The sequence below is a fragment of the Chiloscyllium plagiosum genome, chromosome 46 (genome assembly GCF_004010195.1).
Source record: "Chiloscyllium plagiosum isolate BGI_BamShark_2017 chromosome 46, ASM401019v2, whole genome shotgun sequence".
Taxonomy (NCBI): Eukaryota; Metazoa; Chordata; class Chondrichthyes; order Orectolobiformes; family Hemiscylliidae; genus Chiloscyllium; species Chiloscyllium plagiosum.
The window spans coordinates 1,314,394-1,329,122 of NC_057755.1; the positions used below are offsets into that span (position 1 = coordinate 1,314,394).

The window sequence follows — 14,729 nt, forward strand, 5'->3', positions numbered from 1 at the left end:
CACTTGATCAAAATCAGCCTGGATATCAAGGGCTGTCACTCTCGCCTCATAATCTGGAATTCAGCTCTTTTTTGTCCATGTTTGAACCAAGGCCGCAATGAGGTCAGGAACTGGTTGGCCCCAGCAGAACCCATACTGGGTGCCACAGAACAAGTGCTGCTTGACAGCCCTGTTGAACACATTTTCCACCACTTTACCAATTTGAGCAGAGACTGATGGAGTGGTAATTGGCTGGGTAAAATGTGTCCTACTTTTTATGCACAGGATATACTTGGGCAGTTTTCCAGTTGTTGGGTAGATGCCAGTGTTGTAACTGTACTGGAATAGCTTGACTAGCGGGGTGGCGATTTCTGGAGCACATGTTTTCTGTGCAATTGTTGGAATATTGTCAGAGTGCATAGCCTTTGCAGAACCCAGGGCCTCCAACCGTTTCTTGTTCTCCTGTGGAGTGAATTGGTTGATGGTTGGTATCTGTAATATTGGGGACCACTGGAGGAGGCCACAAGGGGTCATCCATTTGGCACTTCTGGCTGAAGATTGCTGTGAATGTTTTAGCCTTATCTTTTGCACTGATATGCTGAGCTCTTTCATCACTGAAGATGGGGATATTTTGAGAGTTGTTTAATTGCAAATATCCATCAGAGCTTAGATCTGATCTGTTACTTGTGAAATCGCTTAGCATATGCTGTTTGGCACGCAAGTAGTCTTGTTTGGTAGGTTTTCCAGATTGACACCTCATTTTTAGGTATGCCTGTTCTGCTCCTAGCATACCCTCCTGCAGTCTCCATTGAACTAGGGTTGATCCCCTGCCTTGATGGTAATTATTGAGAGGAGAATATGCCAGGCCATGAGTTGCATACTGTGTTGGATTACAATTCTGCTGCTGTTGATGACCCACAATGCCTTGTGGATGCCCAGTCCTGAGATGCTATAGCTGTTCGAAGTCTATCCCATTCAGCGTGGTGACAGTGCCACACAGCATGGAGGTTATCCTAATATGAAGACAGGAGAGATACATCTGCAGCCAACACATTAGTAAGGATGAGGTCAAGTATGTTTTCCCTCTTGTCTGTTCCCTCACCATCGACTGCAGATCCAGTCTAGCAGCTATGTCCTTTTTAGGACTCAACCAGCTCAATCACTAATGCTACTGCTTTTATTGGTGGATGGTGAAATCACCCATCCAGAGTTCAGACTACTCCCTTGCCATGGCTTGATGGTAATGGTAGACTGTGGGTATGCTGGACCGTGAGGTTGCAAACTGTGTAGGAGTCTAATGGTAATGCTGTTAGCTCAGTGCCTCATGGATGCCCAGTCTTGTGTTGCTATATCTGTTCAAAGTCATGCCATACATTATGTTTGTATGTGGGATTTCGACTCTATAAGGACTGTGTGGTCGTTCCTCTTGCTGATTAAATATTGGACCGATGCATCTGCAGCCAGCACATTGGTGAGGATGAGGTAGAGTATGTTTATTCATTCTTATTTCTCTCACTTGTTGTGGATACAGTTCAGTAACTTCGTCCTTTAGGACTTGACCAGTTCAGTCAGTAGTACTGCTATTGAGCCACTGTTGATGGAGGATTTTGAAATCTCCTATCCAGAGTACATTCTGCACCCTGGAGTATTGTTTCATTAGCTGAGGGAAAATATATTGAAATCAGCAGGCAATTTCTTTGCCCATGTTTGACCTGATATCATGAAACTTCATGGGGCCAGAGTCCATGCTGAGGACTCTCAGGGTGACTGCCTCCTGACTGTGTATACCACTTTGCTGCCCCTTTCACTGGGCCTGTCCTGTCTATGGGGCAGGGCGTATTCGGTGATGGTGGTGTCTGGGCCATAGTCCTATTATGGAATCATACCCTAATGTCAGGCTGTTGCTTGCCAAAACTGAGAGTACTATCCTAGTTTTGGTACTGGCCCCCAGTTCGTCATGTCATTTCCAATATTCGGCTGAAGCAGGTGGGCCATCTGATTTAATCACAATTGATACAGTTGGCTTGCTAGGTCATTTCAGAGGGCAGTTGAGTCGACCGTGTTGCTGTGGGTTCATTAGAGCACTTGTTGACATACAAATGATTTTAATATGTTTATATTGAGATGATTTGAGCATAGAGCAGATGAAGTGATATTAGCCATCATAGAGAAATAAAATCCTAAGTGAAATCTCCATGTTTAACACATTTTTTGGAATGAACTGAAGATTTCAAATGTGTTTTTTGCTAGTTTTCAAAAATGATTTTCATTAACTGATAGTTTTGATACAAACCTCCATTGAAACAATGATTTAATTCTTGTAATACTTTACAAATTTAATGAAATGATATTGAGAAGTTATGTCAAAACAACTAACGTCAAGAACCAATTTGTCTGTTCTAATTTTAACACAAGGAAATGCTTTGTGTCCAAATTGAAACACTGCGAGTGAACACTATCCTAATAAAGGAAAAGGTGAAAACTTTCCAGCTTGTTGATCGATACACCTGAGCTAAAGGTTATTTCTACTGTTCGAGATCAGAAACTTGTAGAACATGGACTGCTGTCAAGAGGCACAGGTCTTGAAAAGTGGAGAGAGAAAAACATCTCAGGAGAGAACTGGAAAAAATCAGAGTTGATCAATTATTCCAGAATAGTTTTTCCCAGAGAAAATTGAATTCTGGGAGTTCAGCAGCAGTGAACGGAGTCCCAGGCATTGGAAAAACAACAATGGTACAGAAGATTGTTTATGATTGTGCCACTGGGAAAAAATTCCCACAATTTCAATTTATATTCAGTTTTAAATTTCGGGATTTGAACGCTGTTAACTTCAGAACAAGCCTGAAGAATTTGATACTGGATCAGTATCCTTACTTTGGGAATGTTCTGGGAGAGCTCTGGAACAACCCAGAGGGTTTGCTGTTTATATTTGATGGTTTGGATGAATTCAAAGGTTGTATTGATTTTTCTGACAATCAGAAAAATACAGAGCCTCCGTTGATATGCACTGATCCTGAATGCTGTTGTGAAGTATCTGACATTGTGTATGGTTTAATCCAGCACAAGTTGCTCCCAGAATGTTCAGTGCTCGTAACCAGCCAGCCCACTGCATTCCATTTATTGGAAAAGGCTGAGATCGGGGTTGGGCTGAAATCCTGGCATTTGTTGGTGATCAGTGGAAGGAATATTTCAACAAGTTTTTTGAGGATCAGAATGTGGCAGCTGCAGTTTTCAAACACGTGGAGGAGAACGAGATCCTGTACACCATGTGCTACAACCCTTCGTACTGCTGGATCTTCTGTCTCTCACTGGGTCCCTTTTTCACAGAAGAAGACAAGAAAAAGCAGCAAGTTCCAAAGACCATCACTCAACTATATTCCTGTTATATTTATAACATTCTGAAAAACCATGGCCGGGAGACTGGAGATCCCCGTGATGTGTTACTTAAGCTTGGTGAGATGGCCTTCGCAGGAGTCTCTGAGAAGAAGATTGTGTTTGGGGAAGGAGATTTGATCCAGCACAATCTGCAACCCTCCCAGTTCCTGTCCGGATTCCTGATGGAACTTTTGGCGAGAGATGATTCTGTCTGTTGTGTTGTTTACACATTCCCACATCTCACCATTCAAGAATTTGTAGCTGCACTCACACAATATTAATTGCACATCCTAAAAACATTCAAAACCTCCTCCTGAAGCTCGCAGCAAGGATGATGGGAGATTTGAAATATTTCTTCTTTTCATTGCTGGTCTGTCTTCCCCACAGGCAGCATGCCCCTTGCGGAAGGTTCTGGGTCCATTTCAGCATCACACAACCTGTGGAGTGATTGAGTGGGTGAAGAAAACCCTTGTCACAGTGGCTGGACGTATGATGGATCACACTGGAAAAAGAAACCTCTTGATGATGGTGCACTATCTATTTGAGTCTCAGAATAAAGCATTGGCTCAGGCCACAGTTGGATCTGTGGAAATACTTAATTTTGATGGATTGCGACTGAACCGTATTGACTGTGCGGTCCTCTCTCATGTTTTTGAGCTCTGCGACTCAATAAAACAGCTCACACTACAGAAATGCTATATACAGTGTGAAGGACTCCAGCGGCTGGTATCTGTTCTGCACAAATGCCACAACTTGCGGTAACTGCTTGTTCAGTACCTTCATTATTGATTAAAGTTAAAAGTCTCACAATGCCAGCTTATAGTTCAACAGGTTTATTTGGAAGCACTAGCTTCGAAAATAAACTTGCTAGACTATAACTTGATGTTGTGTGATTTTTAACTTTTGTCCATCCCAGTCCAACAGCAGCACCTCCAAATCTTCATTATTGATAAACCATTTATTGTGTAGCAAAATAAGCAAAACATGTTTTTCATTTCAAAGAAGGCACAGTCAGAAAAGTTTTAGAAGATAAGACAACTGTTAAATGTGAGGTGAAAAATAGAACGATGGTTTTGCAAACCAATTGTTGCTGTACTTAGGGGTATCTTGTTGAACTTGGATGTGGAGATGAGATGAAAAGGAAAAGATGAGGTATTTAGTTATATGACTAGAATATTGATATTCTAAGAATTTTAAACAACAATGCTGTGCAAAATAAATTTTAAACAATGCTAAGAATTTAGAACATCAATTTTAAGCTACACAGTGAAGACAACTGAAGTGTCATCAGAAGTAATAGACTGGCTCCTTAGATGTGGCAAGTATTTAAATTAAGATAACTACATCCGATGATGTTTTGAAATCTAATTATTTACACAGTTCAGTAAAAATAACAATCTTCTGTTTGAAATACTCTAAATACTCCAAATCACTAATTATCCAGCACATTGATAGGACCTTGCACGTAGTGGACAGTCTCTCTTTGAAAATTTTCAATGTTAGACAACAGGATTTTCCAATTGTCCACTCCCATATGTGAGCATCTGCTGGAAGTTAGGGACTCCCAGAAATTCCCTTGCAATACAACAATAGCTGCACCTGTAGTAAATATGTAGTCTGTTGAATGGTGAATAAAGTGGAAACTCCCCTACAAATAGAACAATGATATTTCAAGAATGTAATGACAGGGAATAAAATTTTGTCCTTGCATAAAATTGAGTGGAATGGATTTTATAGCAACAGTTAATATGGTTTCATGATAATAGTCACACTGAAATAGTATGAAAGTTCAAATGATGTGCGGTTACAAAGTACAAGGAATTGCCGCTTTATCATTGAATTTATAGAAAATTGTGCCCTTCTCCTAAATTACCAGATTTTGGAACATCTCTGATTAAAGAAATTTTCCATAACATAGCAGGGCCAGTTGCTGACCTTCTGGAAGTTAAATGGGATTATTCGAGGAATTATAGTAATGTAAACAGTGTTAAATTATTTTTACCTTTCTCCTCTGTATGTAATAAAGGTGTTTTAGTCTATTTTCTTATAGTCATATAGCACGGAAACGGACCCTTTGGTCCAACCAGTCCATGCTGAACAGAAACTAAACTGGTCCCATCCTGCCTGCTCCTGGCCCATATCCCTCCAAATCTTTTCTATTTGTGTACTTATCCAAACATCTTTTAAACGCATGTACCTACATCTATCACTTCCTTGAAGTTCATTATATGTGTGAACCACCCTATGTGTTTTTAAAAAAACAATTGCCTCACATTTCGTCTTTTAAATCTCTCTCTCCTCTCACCTTCAAAATATGCCCCCTGGTCTTGAAATCCTTCATTAAAGGGAATTTCCTTTTGGATATCTCCTCCAAAAACAAAGTTTGTGAAGTTCAATTTTTAAACGACTCAAAATTGTCGAGGATTAAAACCGCTTCGTTTATACAGATGACTGGGGGATAATTCATACTAAATGCATATGCAAGCGCACACATTCACTCGTATACAGATACAAGGAAGCAGGAAGACAAAAGTAAGTTTCAAAAATTTGAATGGCTTTTAATCAATGCCGACATCTTGTTTTTGAATTTCAATTTGAGTCCAGTAATTTAATGTCCAATGAATGTTTGGAGTTAGCTAGAAGCAGCTCTGCTGGTGGATTACAATTGAAGGTGCAGCATTAAAATTTTTCAGTGTGGGGTATGCATTTACTTTGCAGGTTATATACATGATTCTCAGCAGAATTAAAACGTTTGAGAAATGGTTAATGTATAATTTTACTAACACTGTTACAAAGTATCTTCTATACACAAACATACAGGCAGAATTAAAAATTATGGTGTTACGGAGGGATGGGGAAAAAAACTGGATGATGGTTCATTAGCCCCTCCCCACTGAGTCCTCTGAGAATGTTTTTTTTTTACTGACCAGGACTTGCTGTTCTTCCATTGCTCTTCTCCAGGTTCACTTCCTTGCAGAAGGCACTGCATAACTCACAAATTACAAAGCCGAAAATTTCTGGCTGTAACAACTGCTCCTTTTTTTTTTTCAGGAATTTTAGATGTTGGAGTTGATTTCCTTGAATTCTCGCAGTTTTATATTACTGTCTTATATGCTGTTGCATTGTTTTGGAACTTCGGAGAAAAAAAAGTCAAAACAACAGCACTTTAAAAAGGGAGAAGAACAGACAAAGGTAGCACATGATGAGATCAGTCCAGGGAAGAGGGAGAAAAAGAAACCCACATTGCTAACTGACAGTTACTGCCTTTGCTGTTGAATTCATGTATTGCTGAACATCCGAGTGTGTCTCGGAAAATTAAATGAACTTCAAAATTGATCTTGGAGGAATCTGTTGGGAGCGGTCACAGCACAAAAGCAGCAAGCGCGGCCTTAAAATAAGTCTGCAGCCGTGAGTAGGGTGAGTTCTTTCTTGATTCAATGTTTTATTGAGCTATGTCTCTTGATTAAAATGTAAGCCATAAGTATTCATTTAACCTGGAGCAGTGTTTTGTAGAGAAATAAGACTGCTATTTTCTCGGTCTCTAGATTGGAAGAAGCAAAAATGGACCTTAGTAGAGCGATATGCTCTTCTTATTGGATGTGGAAGTTTAGGGAGAGTTTACGGGTTACTGAGAATTATATCTGCAATGAATGCTGTTGGTTGTGAATCCTAGCAGATTGAATGGATTGATTGGAGAGGCAGTTAGAGGCAATGAGGAATTTACTAGAGGAAGGGGGTGTTTTAGATGGCAATTTTGGGAAGGGGGAAATGTCTCAGATACAGTCACATAGATGGGATAACCCCAGGAAAGGTAGGAGAGGTAGGCAGGTAGTGAGGGAGACTTCTGTGGCTATCCCTATTTCAAACAAGTATGCTGTTTTCGAAAATGGAAGGGGTAATGGATTCTCAGGGGGATGTAGCGCAAGCAGACAAGTTTCTGGGATTGAGACTGGCTCGAATGTCTTTGGGGGGGTACATCGGTTTTCAAGAGATCGATTGTGTTAGTGGAATCTCTTGTCGGAGGTACAGCCAGGCGTTTTTGTGGCCAGCAGTGAAAAATCAGAATGGTGTGTTGCTTCCCGGGTGCCAGGATCAAGGATGTCTACGAGCAAGTGCAGAATGTTTTCAAGGGGGAGAGGGCCCAGCAGGAGGTCATCGCACACATGGGAACCAACTTCATGGGAAAATAAATGGTTGAGATTCTGAAGGGAGATTAGAGTTAGGCAAGAATTTAAAAAGGAGGTCCTCAAGAATAATAATATCTGGATTACTACCGGTACTACGAGCTAGTTGGGGTAGGAATAGGAGGATCGATCAGATTAATGCGTGGCTGACGAGCTGGTGTATGGGAGAAGCATTCACATTTTTGGATCATTGGAATCTCTTTTGGGGTAGAGGTGACCTATAAAAGAAGGACGGATTGCACCTAACTTAGAAGGGGACTAATATACTGGCAGGGAGATTTGCTACAGCTGATCAGGAGGATTCAAACTAGTAAAGGGGAGGGGGAGCCCCAGGAGATAGTGAGGAAAGAGATTAATCTGAGACTGGTACAACTGAAAAAAGAAGCGAACCAAACAGTCAGGGCAGGCAGAACAAGATAGGACGGATAAATTAAACTGCATTTATTTCAATGCAAGAGGCCTAAAAGGGAAGGCAGATGAACTCTGGGCATGGTTGGGAAAATGGGACTGGGATATCATAGCAGTTACAGAAGCATGGCTCAGGCATGGGCAGGACTGGCAGCTTGATGTTACAGGATACAAAAGCTACAGGAAGGGAGTCAAGAGAGGAGGGGGACTCGTTTATTTGATAAGGGATAGCATGACAGCTGTACTGAGGGAGGATATTCCCGGAAATACATCCAAGGACATTATTTGGGTGGAACTAAGAAATAAGAAAGGGATGATCACCTTGTTGGGATTGTATTATTGACCCCTGAAAAGTCAGGGGGAAATTGAGAAGCAAATTTGGAAGGAGATCTTAGTTATCTGTAAGAAGAAAAAATAGGGTAGTTATGGAGGGGATTTTAACTCCCCAAACGTAGACTGGGACTGCCATAGAGTTAAGGGTTCAGATGGAGAGGAATATGTTAAGTGTGTACAAGAAAATTTTCTGATTTGCCTACGAGAAAAGGTGCAAAACTTGACCTACTCTTGGGAAATAAGGCAGGGCAAGTGACTGGTGGGGGAGCACTTTGGGGCCAGCGACCATAATTTTATTTTTAAAATAATGATTGAAAAGGATAGACCAGATCTAAAGTTGAAGTTCTAAATTGGAGGAAGGCCAATTTTGACAGTATTAGCAAGAACTTTTGAAAGCTGATTCGGGGGCAGATGTTCACAGGTAAAGGGACGGCTGGAAAATGGGAATCCTTCAGAAATGAGATAACGAGAGTTCAGAGAAAATATTCTGGTTAGGGTGAAAGGAAAGGCTGGTAGGTATATGGAATGCTGGATGACTAAAGAAATTGAGGGTTTGGTTAAGAAAAAGAAGAAAGCATATGTCAGGTATAGACAGAACAGATCGAGTGAATTCTTGATCTTCGGGCGGCCTTCGGGCGGCGCGGTGGCACAGTGGTTAGCACTGCTGCCTCACAGCACCAGAGGCCCGGGTTCAATTCCCGACTCAGGCGACTGACTGTGTAACGTTTGCACGTTCTCCCCGTGTCTGCGTGGGTTTCCTCCGGGTGCTCTGGTTTCCTCCCACAGTCCAAAAGATGTGCAGGTCAGGTGAATTGGCTATGCTAAATTGCCCATAGTGTTAGGTAAAAAGGGGTACATGTAGGGTGGGTTGCGCTTCGGTGGGTCGGTGTGGACTTGATGGGCCGAAGGGCCTGTTTCCACACTGTAAGTAATCTAATCTAAAAAAAATCTAATCTAATCTAAAAAAGAATAAAGGCAGTAGGAGTATACTTGAGAGAAATCAGGAGGGCAAAAAGGGGACATGAGATACTTTGGCAAATAGAGTTAAGGAGAATTCAAAGGGTTTTTACAAATACATTAAGGACAAAAGTGTAACTAGGGAGAGAATAGGGTCCCTCAACGATCAGCAAGGCAGCCTGTCTGTGGAGGCGCAGGAGATGTGTAGTTTACATTAGTGTTACTGTGGAAAAGGACATGAAAGATATAGAATGTAGGAAAATCGATGGTGACATCTTGAAAAATGCCCATAGTACATAGGAGGAAATGCTGGATGTTTTGAAATGCATTAAAAAATGGATAAATCCCTGGACTTGATCAGGTATACCCTAAACACTGTGGGAAGCTAGAGAAGTGATTGTTGGGCCTTTTACTGAGATCTTTGTATCATCAGTAGTCACAGGTGAGGTGCCGGAAGACTGGAGTTTGGCTAATGTGGTGCTACTCTTAAGGGTCGTAAGGACAAGCCAGGGAACTATAGACCAGTGAGCCTGACGTCGGTGGTAGGCAAGTTGTTAGAGGGAATCCTGAGGGACAGGATGTGCATGTATTTGGAAAGGTAAGGACTGATTAGGGATAGTCAACATGGCTTTATGCGAGGAAAACATTGTCTCACAAACTTGATTGAATGTTTTGAAGAAGTAGCAAAGATGATTGAGGAGGGCAGAGCAGTAGATGTGATCTATATGGAGGAGAAAGTGAGGTCTGCAGATGCTGGAGATCAAAGTTGAAACTTTATTGCTGGAACAGCACAGCAGGTCAGGCAGCATCCAGGGAACAGGAGATTCGACGTTTCGGGCACAGGCCCTTCTTCAGGACCCTGAAGAAGGGCCTGTGCCCGAAACGTCGAATCTCCTGTTCCCTGGATGCTGCGTGATCTATATGGACTTCAGTAAGGCATTCGACAAGGTTCCCCATGGGAGACTGGTGAGCAAGGTTAGATCTCAGTGGAATACAAGGAGAACTAGCCATTTGGATACAGAACTGGCTTAACAGTAGAAGACAGGGGGTGGTGGTGGAGAGTTTTTCAGACTGGAGGCCTTTGACCAGTGGAGTGCCACAAGGATCGGTGCTGGGTCCACTACTTTTTGTCATTTATATAAATGATTTGGATGTGAGCATAAGAGATATAGTCAGTAAGTTTGCAGATGACACCAAAATTAGAGGAGGACAGTGAAGAAGGTTACTTCAGATTACAACAGGATCTGGACCAGATGGGCCAATGGGCTGAGAAGTGGCAGATGGAGTTTAATTTAGATAAATGTGAGGTCCTGCATTTTGGAAAAGCAGATCTTAGCGGGACTTGTACACTTAATGGTAAGGTCCTAGGGATTGTTACTGAACATAGATCTTGGAGTGCAGCTTCATAGCTCCTTTGAAAGTGGAGTTGCAGGTAGATGGGATCGTGAAGAAGGCATTTGGTATGCTTTCCTTTATTGGTCAGAGTGTTGAGTACAGGAGTTGGGAGATCATGTTACGGCTGTACAGGACATTGGTTAGGCCACTGTTGGAATATTGTGTGCAATTCTGGTCTCCTCCCTATCGGAAAGATGTTGTTCTTTCTTTCTCCTCTTTCTTGCTCCTCTCTTTCTTGCTCCTCTCTTTCTTGCTCCTCTCTTTCTTGCTCCTCTCTTTCTTGCTCCTCTCTTTCTTGCTCCTCTCTTTCTTGCTCCTCTCTTTCTTGCTCCTCTCTTTCTTGCTCCTCTCTTTCTTGCTCCTCTCTTTCTTGCTCCTCTCTTTCTTGCTCCTCTCTTTCTTGCTCCTCTCTTTCTTGCTCCTCTCTTTCTTGCTCCTCTCTTTCTTGCTCCTCTCTTTCTTGCTCCTCTCTTTCTTGCTCCTCTCTTTCTTGCTCCTCTCTTTCTTGCTCCTCTCTTTCTTGCTCCTCTCTTTCTTGCTCCTCTCTTTCTTGCTCCTCTCTTTCTTGCTCCTCTCTTTCTTGCTCCTCTCTTTCTTGCTCCTCTCTTTCTTGCTCCTCTCTTTCTTGCTCCTCTCTTTCTTGCTCCTCTCTTTCTTGCTCCTCTCTTTCTTGCTCCTCTCTTTCTTGCTCCTCTCTTTCTTGCTCCTCTCTTTCTTGCTCCTCGCTCCTTGCTTTCTTGCTCCTCGCTCCTTGCTTTCTCCTCGCTTGCTTTCTTTCTTTCTCCTCGCTTTCTCTCTTTCTTTCTTTCTCCTCGCTTTCTCTCTTTCTTTCTTTCTCCTCGCTTTCTCTTTCTTTCTCCTCGCTTTCTCTTTCTTTCTCCTCGCTTTCTCTTTCTTTCTCCTCGCTTTCTCTTTCTTTCTCCTCGCTTTCTCTTTCTTTCTCCTCGCTTTCTCTTTCTTTCTCCTCGCTTTCTCTTTCTTTCTCCTCGCTTTCTCTTTCTTTCTCCTCGCTTTCTCTTTCTTTCTCCTCGCTTTCTCTTTCTTTCTCCTCGCTTTCTCTTTCTTTCTCCTCGCTTTCTCTTTCTTTCTCCTCGCTTTCTCTTTCTTTCTCCTCGCTTTCTCTTTCTTTCTCCTCGCTTTCTCTTTCTTTCTCCTCGCTTTCTCTTTCTTTCTCCTCGCTTTCTCTTTCTTTCTCCTCGCTTTCTCTTTCTTTCTCCTCGCTTTCTCTTTCTTTCTCCTCGCTTTCTCTTTCTTTCTCCTCGCTTTCTCTTTCTTTCTCCTCGCTTTCTCTTTCTTTCTCCTCGCTTTCTCTTTCTTTCTCCTCGCTTTCTCTTTCTTTCTCCTCGCTTTCTCTTTCTTTCTCCTCGCTTTCTCTTTCTTTCTCCTCGCTTTCTCTTTCTTTCTCCTCGCTTTCTCTTTCTTTCTCCTCGCTTTCTCTTTCTTTCTTTCTCCTCGCTTTCTCTTTCTTTCTTTCTCCTCGCTTTCTCTTTCTTTCTTTCTCCTCGCTTTCTCTTTCTTTCTTTCTCCTCGCTTTCTCTTTCTTTCTTTCTCCTCGCTTTCTCTTTCTTTCTTTCTCCTCGCTTTCTCTTTCTTTCTTTCTCCTCGCTTTCTCTTTCTTTCTTTCTCCTCGCTTTCTCTTTCTTTCTTTCTCCTCGCTTTCTCTTTCTTTCTTTCTCCTCGCTTTCTCTTTCTTTCTTTCTCCTCGCTTTCTCTTTCTTTCTTTCTCCTCGCTTTCTCTTTCTTTCTTTCTCCTCGCTTTCTCTTTCTTTCTTTCTCCTCGCTTTCTCTTTCTTTCTTTCTCCTCGCTTTCTCTTTCTTTCTTTCTCCTCGCTTTCTCTTTCTTTCTTTCTCCTCGCTTTCTCTTTCTTTCTTTCTCCTCGCTTTCTCTTTCTTTCTTTCTCCTCGCTTTCTCTTTCTTTCTTTCTCCTCGCTTTCTCTTTCTTTCTTTCTCCTCGCTTTCTCTTTCTTTCTTTCTCCTCGCTTTCTCTTTCTTTCTTTCTCCTCGCTTTCTCTTTCTTTCTTTCTCCTCGCTTTCTCTTTCTTTCTTTCTCCTCGCTTTCTCTTTCTTTCTTTCTCCTCGCTTTCTCTTTCTTTCTTTCTCCTCGCTTTCTCTTTCTTTCTTTCTCCTCGCTTTCTCTTTCTTTCTTTCTCCTCGCTTTCTCTTTCTTTCTTTCTCCTCGCTTTCTCTTTCTTTCTTTCTCCTCGCTTTCTCTTTCTTTCTTTCTCCTCGCTTTCTCTTTCTTTCTTTCTCCTCGCTTTCTCTTTCTTTCTTTCTCCTCGCTTTCTCTTTCTTTCTTTCTCCTCGCTTTCTCTTTCTTTCTTTCTCCTCGCTTTCTCTTTCTTTCTTTCTCCTCGCTTTCTCTTTCTTTCTTTCTCCTCGCTTTCTCTTTCTTTCTTTCTCCTCGCTTTCTCTTTCTTTCTTTCTCCTCGCTTTCTCTTTCTTTCTTTCTCCTCGCTTTCTCTTTCTTTCTTTCTCCTCGCTTTCTCTCTTTCTTTCTCCTCGCTTTCTTTCTTTCTTTCTTTCTTCTCGCTTTCTTTCTCCTCGCTTTCTCTCTTTCTCCTCGCTTTCTCTTTCTTTCTTTCTTTCTCCTCGTTTTCTTTCTCCTCGCTTTCTCTCTTTCTTTCTCCTCGCTTTCTTTCTTTCTTTCTTTCTTTCTTTCTTTCTGCTCGCTTTCTTTCTGCTCGCTTTCTCTCTTTCTTTCTGCTCGCTTTCTCTCTCACTCACTCACTCTCTCGTCTGTAGACTGAGTGAAAACAATCTCTGGGAGATTCCAGTGTGAGGGTCTAAAGAATCCCGACTGTACAATAGAGACCCTGGAGTAAGTCCCACAATGAGAGCTTGATTTTACAATACCCGGAAGTCTGACATTGTTTATTATCCATCTCATCAGGAATAGTGTTGTCTCAAATGTTGTTATATTATGGGTATCTGTCATAGTAATATCAGACAGTGGTAGTGAAAATTTACATGGGGCAGCATACTATAACAAAGATAAAATCTCATTTTGTTAGTTGTTATAGGAATACCTAATTGAGATCTAATGCTGTAATATGTTATTGCACCCATAACAAATTGCATTTGCAGACAAGGGAAAGATGAATTCAATTATTTTATGGCCTTTGTCTATTAGAGCTGACTTTCTAAGTTTTGATTAATGGTCAGCTGTGAAGAGACTAACAGGCCGAATCATTTTTACTTTTTGGCTCAGTGCCAATTTTATCATGCGTCGTACAGGGTTTATGTCTCTGAGATCTTGAATTTTCTAGTGCTATCATCCCAATCTTGCCTCAATAACTACCTTGCCTACCCCTGCAGTGGTCTGATTACACCACCCACCACTGTCTGCATATTTTAGAATGGGCTGGCATCCCTGGTGCATCTTTAAAAAGTAATTGCATGCCCAGACAAGCAGTGTTTGTACAGAACTTCCCTTCACAGATCCTGCCATCTGTCCATGAAAAGGCAGATTAGGTGAATTCGACAATTGCAGGTCACGCTGAATGGGGTTGTGCAGAGAAAAGCCCTTCTCTTCTGTCAGAACTGACCGTAAGTCACAACACCAGACCTTGCTAGCCTGGTCTGGGTGTTCCACCTCAATCAGTGTGGTCTCCGCCATCTTGAGGAATGGTTCGCATTGTAGGAGGAAGGGAACTTACTTTCTCTGATCCACCACCGTAAATTGCGTAATCTACTCTGCTACCTTATGCTCACTCTGCCTCTACTTCTGCATGCACCTTGCACCCATTCTAATACCCACTGTTCTTATGCTCACTCTGCCTCTACTACTGCATGCACCTTGCACCCATTCTAATACCCATGTTGCATGCACCATCTTCCTTCACTCACTATTACTCTCCCAATGTCCCTACATCATTAACTCTGCATGGCCCTGCTGCCTACTCAAAAGACCTCACCACATTTTTTTCACAAGTGCTACCCACTTCTGTTTCCCTTAGTCCGTCCTTTTCTGTAAATTTAGGAGAAATCACCCACAATAATGCAGAAAGAATGAAGACATGTGGTGGGCTGTCCAACATTCAGCTGTCTGCCCCGTATGTGGAGAGGATTCTGACTCTGACCACTCCAAGCGGCTGACT

At 42.0% G+C, this 14,729-nt stretch overlaps 1 protein-coding gene and 1 pseudogene across 1 annotated transcript; one reads left to right on the forward strand and one right to left on the reverse strand.

Annotated features, from left to right (window-relative positions):
- The first annotated feature begins 1,041 nt into the window (after positions 1-1,041).
- Positions 1,042-5,476, forward strand: LOC122544110 (annotated as a pseudogene).
- LOC122544111 (cilia- and flagella-associated protein 251-like) lies at positions 4,909-14,248 on the reverse strand. The gene is made up of 4 exons (XM_043683149.1): positions 14,198-14,248; positions 11,449-11,604; positions 10,856-11,367; positions 4,909-5,002 (listed from the first exon to the last, which is right to left on the reverse strand). The coding sequence occupies exons 1-4, from the start codon at positions 14,246-14,248 to the stop codon at positions 4,909-4,911; spliced, it is 813 nt and encodes a 270-aa protein (XP_043539084.1).
- Between the last annotated feature and the right edge of the window lie 481 nt (positions 14,249-14,729).